Source organism: Pungitius pungitius, chromosome 1, assembly GCF_949316345.1.
Source record: "Pungitius pungitius chromosome 1, fPunPun2.1, whole genome shotgun sequence".
Lineage (NCBI taxonomy): Eukaryota > Metazoa > Chordata > Actinopteri > Perciformes > Gasterosteidae > Pungitius > Pungitius pungitius.
Window position 1 is genome coordinate 34,934,206 of NC_084900.1, and position 15,473 is coordinate 34,949,678.

A 15,473-nucleotide genomic window follows, 5' to 3' on the forward strand; every position below is an offset into this window, starting at 1 on the left:
CCCCCTAATTCATCAGAGACAGGCCATTAGCTGGCTATCCAGCCACACACACACACACACACACTGGAACAGGAAGAAAAGTTCTCAGTGAAACAGCAGCAGCCCCCATTCCTGAGATATCATTAGTTACTGCCTTTCAAAACTGCTGAATTGGGACACTTACCTGACTTGCCCCATTTTTTTGCACCACAAGAGCCAAGATGTTGATGAATGGTCGTGAGAAACTGTCACTACGAGGAACCGGAGAGAATAGGGTTAAGGACAAAACTCCTCAACATCCTGGACTAATGTGGGAACACAGGTGAGAGCAGAACTGCACTGTGAGGGATCACGTATACCTCCCACTTAGTATGGTAAACCACTAGCATGCTGTAATAAGAAACCTGAAAGATCTGCAGTGCGAGAGCACAGTTGCACCGCGAGTCCATCTTTGAAGGATTAGCGGATGAAGGACAAGATATGCAAATGGTGCTTTTTCAAACAATCTCAAAGATGGTGAGCGGTTGCATGTGAGGTCAGCGGTTGCGAACAGCCTCATATATCTAGATGCCAAGTGAGATGGAATAGTAATTACCCCTCTGCATCTCCGTGCGGCGACACGGCCTCTATCGAGGCAAGCCGCAATGATTGACAGCCTCAATAAGGGTCTCGCGCCGTGCCCCTCCGCCTACACGCCACCCTGCGAACGACTGGTCAAACCCATCGTCTGGTGGTGCCCCCCCCCCCCCCTCCCTCCCCTCAGGGCGGGGCACGGGTGACACCCCTCGCTGATAATCCTGCCCATCACATCCATCACGCCACCCGGCTCACCCCGAGAGGAGGGCACAACCGAGGGAATCTAATCAGGCGCTTTAATTGAGGAGCAGGCCAGCCAATACCCGGGCAGCGAGGCTGGCTCCGCCTGGGAAGGCTCGGGGGACGTCAATAACACTCAGCGGGTGTCGATTCATCAGACCTCCTTAATGTCATTAGCCCTGAGAGCCTCGCTTCGCCCCCCCCACCCCCCCCGCGCTCCGTCTTCTGACTATCCATCTCGTTCCCTCATGCCTGAAACTTTCCCCTCACTCACATTCTGTTGCCTCCTCTCTTCACCCGCGTCTCTAAATCTATCCATCTCCCGCTCTCATTACTCCCCCCCCCCCCCCCCACAAGCTTTCCACAGGCAATAATATGTTCACCTTGCAAAACAAGTTCAGGACTTGCCTGGAGAATGTTATAACTGTGTGTCTGTGTTCGGGGGGGTAATTAGCACGTGTGCGTTTCCAGACTTTACCACCCTCAAGTCTCCTCGGCCCTCCTCCCACCTTCTCTCTCCCCCCCCCCAAATCTCCAGCCTCCTCCCCCTCTGCCCCAATATGTTCTTCCTCTGGTTCTCCGACAACATGTGGCGCATATTCCAGCTGTTTACTAAACAATGCGGAGCTTCCTAGGAGCAGGTGATGCAGTCAATTACTCCCCAATTACCTGGCTAATTATGCAGAGGCGGAGGAGAGCGAGAGAGGAGCAGGTAGCAGAGGGATGAGGAGGACCTTGGCAGAGGTGGATGGGTTGCGTTGGCAGTGGCCGAGGCCCCCGAATGGCAAGCGATGGAGACCTTGAAGTGACAGTGCCAGGCAGAGGGCAGCCATAAAGGACGATGTGCCCCCTCACCTGCCAAAAACATACGCTCGCACACACAGACAACCTCAAACATTCTGCTTCTGCCCCCAGTATGCTGACACCATCAGAGTGTGTGTGTGTGTGTGTGTGTGTGTGTGGCTTTTCTGATTGCTCAAGCCTGCGGTTCGTTGTTTTTTTTGTTTTGGACAATAACTATACAGTCTTTCCATGACAATTAAGGGGTCTTATAGCTGAGAGGCAACGGTGGAGGGGGGGGGGGGGGGGAGACAGGAGTGGATTGGGGAGCGTCGCTGATGAAGGACAGAAGGGAATAAAACAGCCGAGAAAAGGTTAGAATAAGAGTCGCATTCGTTCACTAATGACACAAGACGATCGCCTCGTTTTTAGTGGATGTAAATAAAATATATTAAAAGAAAACAGACATTTTTAGGAACGTTTCCTGTCGAACCCCCACCAACAACCAGCGCTGCTTTGCACACTGACAACGCAGCTCAAGTCAAGCGGGCCTGACAAGCACGTCTCGGGGTAAATTGAACCACACGGTGGCTATTCTGAAACAAGAGTGTGTCAGATGGGAGGAGAAGGGTTGGCGTATTGCCTGCCGTGGGAGGTTTATGCACTCGCATTTGAAAATATTTCCACCGGCGGAGTGAATAGCAAATTGTCAGCTCATCACTTAAGGAGGATTGTCGGCGGCCATGATACTTCTCAGTCTGACTTTCACGTCTGACTTCTCCAAACTCGTCCCCTTTGGCTCGTATTCATCTCCGGGTGTTGCAGATGAATTCATAAATCCCCCCATGGAGAGGGAGGGTTGACTGACCGGCCCAAGTGGAGATGACCACATGTAGCAGAAAACATGTGGGTTTGTTTTTCTACAGCAGAGCTCCCTTTTTCTGATGAATTCTTAGGAAAAAAGACTTGTCCTTGGCCGAGCTGTGTTTTTTGTCGGTCTGTCCGTCTCTCTGCCTGTGTCGAGCCAACGGGCGGAATGAGGTGGTCACGTGGCATTTCTGTGTTAGTGAAGACGGGCACGGGGGAATTACCTCGCAGCTCCGTATCTCAAATCTGCGGGATTAAGCTCCATTAAACATGGAGCGCCGCCGAGCTTTATCTCGGGATTTCACTCTGAGACACAGCAGAGCGCGCGGGGGGGAGGAGGGAGTCGGGGTGGGGGGGGGGTGGTAGGGGGAAATAGCGATGAAACGTCCTTCACCTTTATCGACAAAATTATATTTAAAAAAAAAAAAAAGAAGAAAAAAAGGCAGGATGAGAAAAATTGCTGGCCCATTCCACAGCACAATGGATCCATCTTAGACTTATGTGTGTGTGTAGCATGCTTAAACACCCAGAAAGCCACTCCAACACTGGCCACTACCTCTGGGGCTGCTACCATACACACGGGTTGTGTAAAAAAATAATGACAAATAGCCAGTGCTGAGCTTCCAGCCTCCTCAAACAAGCACAGCTACATTTGCTCATGCACAATCAAACATGCTTCTCACGAGTTAAAAGAGTAAAGTGAGATGAATAATTCTTCTTTCCGTGGCTTTCCTTTCAGGCTGGGACGTTTTCACCTGTACTTGCAGAGTGAATGACTGGATGAACTGTAGGTCAACGCTTTGCTGAAGGGAGGGGCGACACGTCTTTGCAAAAGAGGACCACGAATAGCGTTGATTTTGAATAATCGATAAGTCCTACTTTCCCAGTAGCTCTATCTACCGTGTGTCTATGCTTCAGCTTTAAGGCAAGAAAAGGAAACGGGACTTTGCTGGGTACGTTGAACGTACAGCACGAAAAAGAAAAAAAGAAAAGGTGAGCGTGCTGGGGAGTCGGTGTGGTCCAGTGATGAACACCTCCTGTGTCCTCCCTTCATCTTCTCCCTCTCTCTCTCTCTCTCGCTCTCTCCTCTCCTTCCTCTGGGCTGTTATTGATCTGATCTCCTCCTCTCTCAACTGGAGCCATGATTCATGTTGTTCCGACTGGCCCTCACTCACCACACACAGACACAGCTCAGTCATGCCCTCCCCTATCTATCTGTCCATCTGTCTCTGCCTGCTCTCCCTCTCTCAGCCCTCAGGCGGACCGACCTGCCGTCCACGGGAAAAAAAAGCCCGCTTGGACCCCGGTCTGTGTGATTATTATCATTGCTAATGTCATTATTTTGTCATGACTTTTATTAGACCTGCGTACAAAAATCTTGTTCATCTGTCCGGTTTCTCGCTGTAAACTTGGAAACTTGGATTGACTTACTCACTTTCTTTTTCCAGATACATGTAAGGCCGAATGAAAAGGCCTGTGGTACCGAAACACTCAGATGAACGTGTAATTGCACTTTAAAATCATATTTCCAAGTCTGCATGAAGCACTGCATGACCGCCTCTGAATGCACTGATTAGGTTAAATGACATTTCTCGTCCTACGGGAGAATCAAAGGAGAGTTTCCATCAATTGTTTGTGTGAGCGCGGCGCTTTGGACCTTATGTGCCCTTTCTCTGTTTATTCATCTCTCAAAGTGGTCCAGCCCATTCAAATGCAGTATGTTCATTTTCTGAAAAAAAGAGAAAGAAAGACTGCTAGAGTCAGACAAAGAGAGAGAGAGAGCAGGCAGTGTAGCTGCAGGAGCACATAAAAGCCGCTCCAGCCAAGGCCCCTGCTCCAATGTGTAGAAATTAATTGAGTGAAAAAAATCTGCTGTTTAAGGTTGAAGTGGGTTATGGGAGGCAGTGTAACAATTGTTTTCTGTTGGCCCGGGGCTATATATCGTTCATTTCGGCTTTTCTCTCCCCTCTACCCCGCCCCCCCCCCTCCTCTCCATCCTACACCCCCTCCCTTCCCCTTTACCATCCATCCACCTTATAAGCCTCTCTTGCCTCCTCCTCTTCTTTTCATCAGTCTTTTATTTTCCACAGTCCACAGTCTTTTTGATTCATTTTCTATCTCTGTCCCTTTCATCCATCACACGGGCGATTTTTTTTGGTGGGGGGGAGGGGGTGGGGGCTCTCTTAAAACTTTTTTTTTTTTTTTATCGAAATGTTTACCAATAACAGGCTTGATTAATGAATCGTGTTTTTACCATATAGGTGGAATGTGCACGTTCAGCATGGAAATGATATGCACCTATACATAAAATGTATAAAATGACAAGGATTCTGTCAGCGTGAGGGAACAAATGTACATGGACGCAGCACTGCGCGCGCGTGTGTGTGTGTGTGTGTGTGTGTGTGTGTGCACGTCAGCGCAGCTGTCTGCGTGCGAGTGTCATTATTTAGTGACAGTGACATTAACAGGGGACCGGTGTCGACACACAATGCAGAACAAGCTTAGCACCCCCTTGGGCTCATACAAATGACTCATTCTCTCTTCACATTTTACGTGCGCTACAGAGAGACACAACTCTGAATGCACCGCGAGACGACGCCAACCAACCAACCAACGGAAAGCATTCAAACTGAAAAAGGGAAGGACGTGTGTGACGCGGGAAAGACGTGGAAGGGAACATCTACTCGGGTTACGCGGTAAGGAATGGGGGGAGATGCGGGTGAACGTGCAGACGATGGAAGGAAGAAGCCCAACGAGAGGCAGGAGGACACTGTGACAGACAGTTGCATTGGCGGGAGAACCCTTTATCCGAATGAATCATCCCTCGGTTGCCCAAAGCGGAAGGGATAAACCTGTTTCCTGTGTTAAACTCCTCTTTGCCCCCCCCCCAACGCCTTTCATTTAAAATATCAAACCTTTCAATATCACTCTGAGGAAAGCACAGTGGCTCGCCCTGTATATTTCTACACAAACACTTAACCATTCTCTTTGAACTTTGCAGCTCCACTCATTATAGCTCCTTTGAAGAGGGGATGCTGGAGCAACGCTACATTTTGATTTTGCAGCTATTAAATGTAACACAGCAGCGCATTACATCTAAACCTCTGTGTTGCTGGTGAATAATACATGGGCCATGTGCACAGGCCAGCAGAATAAATAGCCGAGCAAAAAGAGGCAGATAGAGGCAGCCGATGAGCGAGACGCTTCGGGTATAACAAATTCATCTCTTTGCAAACGTCAATACACAAATATATCTTTTTGCAGATGAGGCAGAAAAAAGCTCAAGTGGAAATTGCGGGGCCCGCTCCACTGCCTTTGTGAGTAAAGAGGAGATAATGTCACCGGAGGACTCCTCCTCAAAGCCTTGCCCCCTCGGTGTGTCTCCCAAAACACAGGTGCTGCGCTCGCCATGCGAAGGATATTAAAAGAAACGAGTGCTCCAAAGCCAGCGGGGGGGGGGGGGGGGGGGGGGGGTTCTGCAAGGGCCTCACGACGCACGGAGGAAACTGCTTCTCTTGACACAGGGGTCTGCCTTTCGCCACAGGAGCGGCCCGAGACCGTCGGAGTAGGCTCCTTTTTCAAGAAGAAGAAGCAGATGGTTTCTTTTTTTTAAAAGAAGAGAAAATAGAGCAAGAAATGAGAGGAAAGGGAACGAAACAGAGGCAGATGGGGAGAAAAGGCAAACTTGTCCTGAAGAGCTATCCGAGGTATTTCAAGCAATCTATATAATACATTTCACAGGTTTTCAGGAATGGAAAAGCACTCTTTGATTCCACTCAATACTCAGGGCCTCGGCTGACCCCGACCTGTAGAAATGCCTGAGAAAAGTGCGAACCAGCCAAAAGCTGGTTGTAGATCATTAAACAGAGATTTCTCTAAGAACTCGCACCCTAACATAAGGGATGTGAGTTGATGCCTGAACGACTTGCTTTTCCTTTGAACTCCCACCTTGAAATTCGAGGGATTTTAACTGAATCCAGCAATGGTCTTTCAGCGTGTAACACTGCATCACTGGGAGGTGGTTTATTCGGATCAGGGTGAATCTCCGAAGAGCATTTGGGCCTGGAACTGAAGAATGGTTAGACAGTCGAATTTTGGTAAATAAAACCCGGGGCCCTGCGTTGCCCAGGGATCCGTGGTGGGCTCACGAGACCAAACAAAAAAAGAAAAGAATTCACAAACCACAGAGTCGTGCAAAGCCTGCTCGCTGCCTGCAGTGCTCGGTTTTCTTCACCCTCTCAACAAATCTCTTGCCCCTGCTTTGCATATTTGGAGTTGGCTCCGCTGCTCCCATGGGGGGGGGGGGTTACACATATATCAAAGGGCCGGCAAAAAGCACTCGAATTGGTGTACCAACTGTATACATAACGATAACCAGTGACATGTGGAGCCGTGAGAAGAATCCACAGTTCAGGTTTCGGAGCCCTCCAAAGAATGACAACAGTAACAGTAACTCCACTTTGACTGAGCTCCATTGTTCCCCTGACTTGGAAGCAGGTGGGTGTAGCTACTGGGCAGTTCAAGGGAAGCCACCATGGGGAGATTTGATAAAGCAGTTTTTTATTTATTTATTTCCCAAATGGTGGTCAAATTCCTTAAACTTTGCATTTAAAATATTTCTATGGAAAAATCTCCTCCTAACCCGTAACAGTAGAGAGTGGGACATGGAGATGCCTCATTACGGCACCACGATAAAATGTGGCAGACATGTGGTGAATTAAATAACAGTGTCAATAATGCTTTTTTTTGTTTGTTTGGTGAAAGGACCCATTATAGATCCGCTCCCCAGGGCAACCTTTCCAAAAATCAGCCCCCTTAATTCCGTCCGCTGGATTGAAGCGGCGATAAGACGAAAGGTGAAAGGCACACTGAGGGCTTAGCGGCTGCTGAGTGATTCACCGTTGTAAGAGCGAAGAGGGGGAAAACTAATTACTGCGGTCTTTAAGGAAAACCACGGGTAAAGTGGACGCCCCCAATGCTGGGGGTAAGGCGTTGATGTGGGAAGGCTTTGGTCCAGTCACTAATAACAACATAACAACCCACATTAAGCTATTATGCTGGGAAGGGGATTACTGCTTTCATGTAATGTGCTGGATAAAAATAAAAATTTGAATTTGTATCCACTGCGTATGTGCGCGTTATTAGATAATCAAGCATTTTCTGTCCAAGTTAATGTTTACCCTGTGGTAGCATACATGAATCTTGTCACTAAACCGTATTCTTCCTGTGCTTTGCAACCACTCATTGACTGTTACTGTATGCCAGAGAAGAAGGGTTGGGAGCTATAACCATGGTAACCGTTCTTTGAAATATCACAAACAGATTGGTCTTAACTCCTCCACAATCAGGTAATTCAAAAAGGAAGAGCTCGCTGTGTGAGCTCAAGGCGAAAGGAAGGGAAAATAGAGAATAACAAAGCAGGCTCCAGGAGAAGTGAGAAGACAATGGAAGCCGTAATCGATTTACTGTCTTTACACAACAGGCAGCTGAGTGCTGTTGAAAAGAAAGCCTAGAACTCGGAACAAAAAACTGGAATTTTTTATTTGGGCATTTCCTGTATCAGTAATCTGATCTTAATTTCACAGTTGACTCTGAGCTGGAGCTGCAGGCAGAGCACGCACGGCGTCACCTCCTCTCAGAACCAGGGCTTTGTTTAGTGCCCTCTCACATCTGGCCTCACAATCTGGTGGCATCAACCACTGCGTCTGTAAATCAGTGCTAGCACAGCTCCTGAAAACACAAACACCCACACGAAGCAACTCTATTTGACAGACATGCAGCCAGCCTGATCACAACATACTAACAAAGTGACTCAGCTGGTCACGGACACGAGGAACCTTATTTTCGCCCCATTCCCTGTGAATTAGGTGTGACGCTGTGACTCCACACAATTTGAATTTGAAACCCGTCGGATGGACAAAAAAAGGCAAGGTTTGATTTTGCTGCAAAAATAAAGGGCAAGGCTATACGAAAAGAGGAGTTAAATATTGAAGGTCATGTGATATTAAAAAGCCAATGCAGTGTGGCATCCAGTGCGCATCCGCTAGCATCCACTCCATTACAACATTAGCAACTAATGTTTTGACATTTGTCTTCATTATTATCAATGAACAGAGCGATTGAGCCACGAGCATGCTCCATTAGCCTACTTCATTGCACAGTTGCACAGTTGAAATCACACATTAGGGTGGATCCAACATGAAATGACAAGTTACGGGGGGGGGCTTAGGACGCAGCAGCTGATTATTGAGGTGGAGGAGGGTGAAAGGCCCGGGTGAAGGGATGGCGCGGGGTTGAGTTGAGGCAGGTGTGGGATTTAGGGAATTGGAAGAGAACTGTATCGGCATTCAAATCGTGGGAGCACAGTGGCGCAGAGCAGCAAAGCGCACCTTAAGAGCAGAAGCTCATTTCAATCGGTATAATTAGCCTGTGGTAATGAAATAAGTCAGAGGCACTGCCACCTTCACTTAAGAGACAATCGATCTGCATTTTAGGGAGTTTATTAAAGCTCAGGAATAATGAAGAGAAAAGATAGGAGGGGGTGCAGGAGATGGCGGCGTTAGGCCGACGTTAACTAATCAGAAGATGAGAAGCGGTAGCACCGGGGGGGGGAAAAGCTTGAGGAAGAAGTGGATATCAGCTGGAGTCGGTCAGAGCAGGTGTGCCGGAGGTCTCTGCGATTTCACAGCGAGAAGCCAGGGGATGCTAGAGCTATGCACACTGCCAGACCTGCAGCCTGGGTGAAGATGACATCACTCGGGGAGAACAGAGAACCAATCGTAACCTGCTGTGACCGAGGATCCTGTCTGATAGAAGGCCACCGGACAGCCCCGCCAGGGGAGAGAGTGGGGGAGGAGGGTTTGGCCCGTGACCAGGATGCTGGTGAACTGCATGGCGAGAGAGAGCAGGGTGTGGTGAGATAATCGCTGATGGACATCTCTCCTTCGGATGCGCGCCGGTAGACGGGGGGGGGGTGGGGTGAGGGGGTTGGGGGCGGGGGGTGCAGCTTGCTCATTTATCCAGCCGTCTGGCCAACTCACCTGGAGTGATGGGGAGACGTCAGCAAGGCAGGCTGCTATTTCACGGCCTGTTAAGCGCTAATGCCGCAACATGCCCCGCGCTCCAATTTTAGGGAACAGGGAGCATTACCGCCCCGAGTCAAGGTTCCGTCCGCCTGGACTGTGGACTTGGGAGTGGAGGAAGGAAGTTGGGAGGAGGAGAAGCAGAGATGGGTGTAGAGCGGGACAATGGACAATCTAGTCAAGGGAATTACAAGACAGGGAAACGGAGGGTGGAGGAAGGAGAGAAAGACACTGAGAGTCGAATGGAAGCGAGATGGAGGGAGGAAGAGGGCAGGGCCTCGGTTTACACGGGCCGCCGAGCCAGCGGCAGACAGGACAGCAGCAGTGGCAGCGGCACGCGCGCTGACATCTACTCATGCCACGCTAGGTTGCCTCCTGCAGGCCCCAGAAGGGCCTTTGCTCGTGGACTTGCAGCAATCCCCCCCCGGTTGGAGTCAGTGAACATCACCGACCTCCACCAACCACAACACTTGTCCTCTCTCCGTGCTTTGAATCCGGCCCGTGTAATAGCCACAGAACCTTGATTGAGCACCCGGTGGAATCAGAGCGGCTACAGCACAGCACGGGGGTTTCTAAAGACTCCCCTGTAGAAACTATTCAGGTTACACTCAACTTATGTCAACTCTCTCTGCGTTTCGCCTTGCGAAGATATTACATGAATTATGCATTTAAATGGCTCTTTCCGTTCAACATCTAAACAGGGTGGCCAGCAGAAAGAGATCGCTCCGTATCCCCTCCTGTGATCTCATTTCTTCAATGTACAGAAAAGGCAAAGGTCAACTCATCTGGATGTGCTTACAGTAAACATGCCTGTGCATTACGGGTCATGGTTCCCATCATGGGCAGGTTACAGCAGTGATGGATCACTTCACTCTGTCAGTCCTGAGGGGTGAGCTGTCGACTCGGGTGTTCCCAGGCGGCAAGATGTGGATAAGATGTGTGCACAAAAACACAGGAACACAGCAGCGTGACTTGCTGCATTCTTACATGTTGTGTTTTCTTGGGGTCAAATTTCTGTGACCCCATGTGGCTTTCCATCCATAGGTCAGCTTCAGTGCTCTGTCTCTCTCCCTCTTCACTAAGCCCACCTTCACACCTTGCGCCGCTGAGCACAATTAGCAATTAGCTATGGTAGATTAGGCAGGTTACAACATATCAGAGCTCACACAGCCAAATGACAGAGAGGAGAATCCCACTGTGCGAACTCTCCATCAGTCTTCACCCGCGTGACTCACCATGATTTCTCTTTGCATCCGTTATCTTAAATCGTTGCACACTGTACATTGCTCACTACATTTCTAGTGATTCCGACGGCTCATTGCAACTAATGGACATAAAGCACTGTAACAGTCACCGGCGCATTACTCACTGTTTGCGTCGAGTTGTCGACTGGAATGTGAAGAAAAGCTCGCTCTTCCAACACTTAAGGGATATATAACCTTTATTTTTCCAGGACGTGTTGCTTCTGTCTCAGTCTGGCTCAAGTCCAAACCCCACCGCTACCAAAGTGGAGCAATGCATCACACGATGGGCTCCGTTCAGCAGCACAAGTACACATCGGACACACCTTTGGCAGGACAGCGGGACCACACAGCATATACAGCATGTAGCATATGAGGTGAGTCTGGAGTGCTGCCCTGGATTCCAGAACCTTTTTTTTTATTTTTTCACTAGAGCGCTCACCTCAAGAGCCAATCTCTACAGTTTGTAGGCTGTTTTTTTAATACATTTGTTATGAAGATGAGTTGGTCACAGAGGTCTGGATATTTTCATACAGTGACGTTTCTCCTCGTCTATTGTGGCGGCTACAAGAACACGGAAGAACGTCCAGTAGCCAGGAGAAGGTACACAGGTTGGGACGGGCCAGCACAGAGTGTGGCTTTTAAGGAAAAATGGCTGCTCTTCTGGAGCATTGCTCAACATAGATGCTGAGAAATAGGACAGTGTCAAACAGTATCGTATTCTGTTGGGGGGGCGGGGCGGTCTTTTGCGTGTACTGAAGTGGGCCGCGAGGATCTACTACTAGACAGCAGAAGTAATTCATTCTAAAAGAATTTCTAAAAATGTATTGGTTAGAACTGAATTGGGTGCGACACCTGTCCCCTATGACCTTATCCTGCTGTTTAAAAAAAAAAACGCAATTAAAATTTGTGGAAGTTTTGAAAATAAAAGTCCAACTTTACTGTATTAATGTAACCCTTTCAAAGCATGTTGGCTGCATTAAGGCTTGAACTCTCAGAAACTGTACAGATAGGTAACAGGTCCTAAAAGGTGGACGTGTCATGTCCCAGCGGGTTGTCAGACCACTGCGGGACTCGAGGGGGAAGTGACAAATATCTGGTGGAGTACAAACAGAGAGCGAGTGCCTGAGCGTCGTCTTGGCCTCACTGTGTGACACAGACTCACGTCACCGCGCCCTGAGGTGTGTGGTTAAGGTGTTTGTGTGACCGTGTTATTCTTGTGTACATGTGGACATACGTACACACAACCCAAACAACAGGGGAAAAAACCTCACCTCTCTTCTCTCCTGGGCCACCCGAGCTCGTGGCTAATCTCGTGAAAGGGACCCGAGCCCGAAACTTTCGGGAGCTGCGGCGCATCTGGGCCCGCTGGTAAGCGGAGCGACGTGGAGTGGGGTAAGGGAACAGCACTGCTTTCGAGCCGGCGAAGATTAATGTAGGCTCTCTGGAGCAGAGGCAACATCCGGAGCCTTAATAAGGTACAAACAATCGGTTCCACTCCGCTGGATTCCCAGGGAAAAGTATTGTTGTGCCGCGTTGTTTCTTGGTAGGGCTCCTCGGAGACACGGGCCGATTGCAGCACGTGACCCACCTCCATTACAGCCAGGGGACGGCTATGCGTGGACGCGTGTTTGTCTGTGTCACGGCGAAGGCTGGCTCTCGCCCCCCCCCCCCCTTCCCCACCCAACCCACCATTTCACTCCCTCTGAATCCAAACTGTTGTAAGCGCACTCACCTCGACTCCCTGCACTTTCAGCTTCATGTGATCCTCCCGTGTGGTCTTCCCGTCTTTCCTCTTCTTCCAACAGTAGCCATCCTTTCTGTACTTCACCTTCTTCCTATTGTACAATATCATCGACCCATTCTGCGGCCTGGATCCGGGGGGGGGGGGGGGGACGGGCAGAGAGAGGGGGGGGGGGGGCAGAAGAGAGAAAGATGAGATGAGAGGAATCTTTAGGCAAAGCTACAGCACAGCTCGGGGACTCATTTTAGAGATGTACAAAGGGGCCCGACACGAGTCTGCGCCAGGCAGAAAATGCACCAGTGACTTAGATGACAAGACTTCTTCATGGTGTTTTTCAGCATTGGTATGCACAGTTTGAAAATGAACAAAGCCCCCCTTCAGCACACATTTCTCCCAACGAGAAGCGCGTGTGCTGCGAGCAGCTAAAGGGACACTTCTTCACACGGAGTAAATTACATGAAGGGCAGTGTGTAAAGCAAGTGGTGTGGTTGGTGTGTGTGTGTGTGTGTGCAGGGGGGATGAGGGGGGGCTTCCTTATCTGTGATTCATCCAACTTAAATGAGTTGTGGTGTTGGAACTCCCTCGGGGGGGGAAGCGAAGATCCTCCCTCACACTCCATTCATAATTCATCCTCCCTCCACCAGACCACAGCCTGTAGGCTCATAATGATATAATGTAACTATTTGATGATAATTTGCCTTTCCACTTCGATATGTAACAGAGGCGTTTGGCGCTCAGTGTTAAACATTAACGCAAAGTGTAGCATAAAACATTCATGACTTACTCAAAAATGAGTCAGCATTTGAACATTATTGTGTGCGGTTGCATTTGTGTGCATTGTGCACATCTGCAGCATTAACCCATATGCACATCTGCACTCTTACCACAAACAGAGGGACACACTGTACACGGCTGCTATGGTTTCAGGCTCTTCCAAAAACAGTGAAGTGAGTGGAGGAGCCGCGTGCCAAAGCTGCCGAGGAGGCAGGGTGACGGCGGCGAGCGGCTTACGCTGCCTTGCACGCGACAATTTCTGACCCCCTCCTCGAGAAAAAGGACAGCAGAAGAACAGCTTGAAGTCGGAGTTTGTAACGCAGACAAATATGGAGGCGCACGCGGTAGATGGAGAACTATCACCTGAACGGGAGAAGAAAGCAGTTTTCTTGTCACGCTTGGTGGGGGGGCGGAAGTGGGACTCATTAGCATATTTCGCAAGCAAAAATACTATATTTCAAGAGGAGTATAATTTTATTTAATTTTTTAACTCACCGACATGCGGAAAACATATAATGAACCGACAAGAGACACACGTGGTTTAAATACACTGTGATTGGTCACAGGTGGGAACAATCAGGAAGACAATCACAGGAAGTGAAGCTAACACGGGTACAACGAAAGCAGGAAACTACAAAATAAAACAGGAAACAAACCCACACTGTTTTTCTTGTTGTTATCAAACGTCGGGACCTGTTCTGCATGCTAACTTGTGTCAAATATGTCTGCGATGTTATGAGTTTGCTTGTTTGCAGTTGTCCATTAATTTATTATGAAAAATGAAGAGGTTCTATTAAGGTCCGTTTGTCACGGTCAGCCGTGGTCTATGTTTACATTTGGAGCGCTGCGAGGTCGCCAGCTTTAACGAGAAAAGAATCCAGTCCAGAGAGATTTGTGGAACGCTGACAGCTGGGTGAGCCTTGTTAGCTTTGTGTTCAACATAAGAACAACACACAAACATAAACAAGAGTCACAAAAATCATCAAGGCTGGAAACCAAAGCTGGGTGTGTGTGTCCTCGCTAACACAACTCAAGATGAGGAAAACCCAACAGTTGTTTTCTTTTGTTAGTTATCGTGAAGCTCTTCTTTTTTCTTTCTCCACGCGGTTTATTTATAACGGCGCATGCATCATTTTGCAGTGGCGCCTTTTGGGGCCAGAGCTCGTGTTTATCTTGGTATCACTCATCAATCATTTTCCCCATCCGGATCTCAGGGGCCAGCGGAAGGGTAGGAGACGGGGGAGGCGGGGTCCCTGCAGTCCCCCCACCCCCACCGCACCCCTGCGTGGCCCCTGACAGCACCTCCTAATGAGAGACGCCACTCACACACTGACGTGCGCGGTCTCCCTTCTTCCCTTCCCTCCTCCCCTTTCGTCTCCCTCCTCGCCGTCAGTCAACTGGAGCTGCGCACCGGGGACCGTCTTTGTCTCCTCCCTCGCTTCAACTCCTTCAACTTCCTGCCGTCTCTCCGCCTCTCGTTTCATCCGTCTCCGGATCCCTCACCTGCACTCTCCCTCCCTCTCTCCTGCTGCTTCCTCCCCACTCGCTGCCCCTCTCTTGTTTAGCGCTCTGCATACTTTGCAGAAAACTACTGTTGAAGGGACATTTTTATTGGTCAGTTAGAAAAGTGGAACTGCTCGATGTATAAATTGTGTTCTGGTTTACGGCGTCCGTAATGTCACCCGTCGCTGAGGCGCGATCATAAATGGCACTCGTGAACCGAGAACTTTGCAGATTGCTGCGATTTCAACACGTGTACTTCTACTCATTTGCATCCCAAATGTCACTTGAAGGACACTCGTCCTACGTGCCCACGCCGGCGGGTCGGCCCCATTCAAACAGCGAAATAGGCCCTTCTCTAGCAGTGCCATCCCATTATTTGTTTCCATATTACTCTGGGTTTTGTCCTTCAAAATGATACCGGGAGCGTGTGCCTCTTAAAATGTAGCCCTCCTTGAGACAAAAAGATGGGCGTAGATGAGATAAGGCAGAAAATCAAATGACACAGGGCTATCTGATCTCCTCCAGAGCACTGGAAATTGGGGTGAGGCTTCGGTGTCAGAGGCTCCACGGCGTATTTATCGGCTCTGTGCGCAAAAAAAAAAAAAAACGTATCAGCTATTTTTGAAGACTGTTGGGTAGGTGCTTTTTATTTTTTGGGATTCACTTTGGACCGGGAGGAAATTGTCC

General features: G+C 49.2%; 1 protein-coding gene across 12 annotated transcripts in view; it reads right to left on the reverse strand.

Moving 5' to 3' along the window:
- camta1a (calmodulin binding transcription activator 1a) overlaps positions 1–15,473 on the reverse strand; it is a 230,355-nt gene that overhangs the window by 86,793 nt on the left and 128,089 nt on the right. For all 12 annotated transcript variants that reach the window (XM_062566099.1, XM_062566100.1, XM_062566105.1 and 9 more), the window contains one exon: positions 12,501–12,636. In XM_062566099.1, the coding sequence (XP_062422083.1) occupies positions 12,501–12,636 (136 nt within the window). The remainder of the gene's footprint in view (positions 1–12,500; positions 12,637–15,473) is intronic.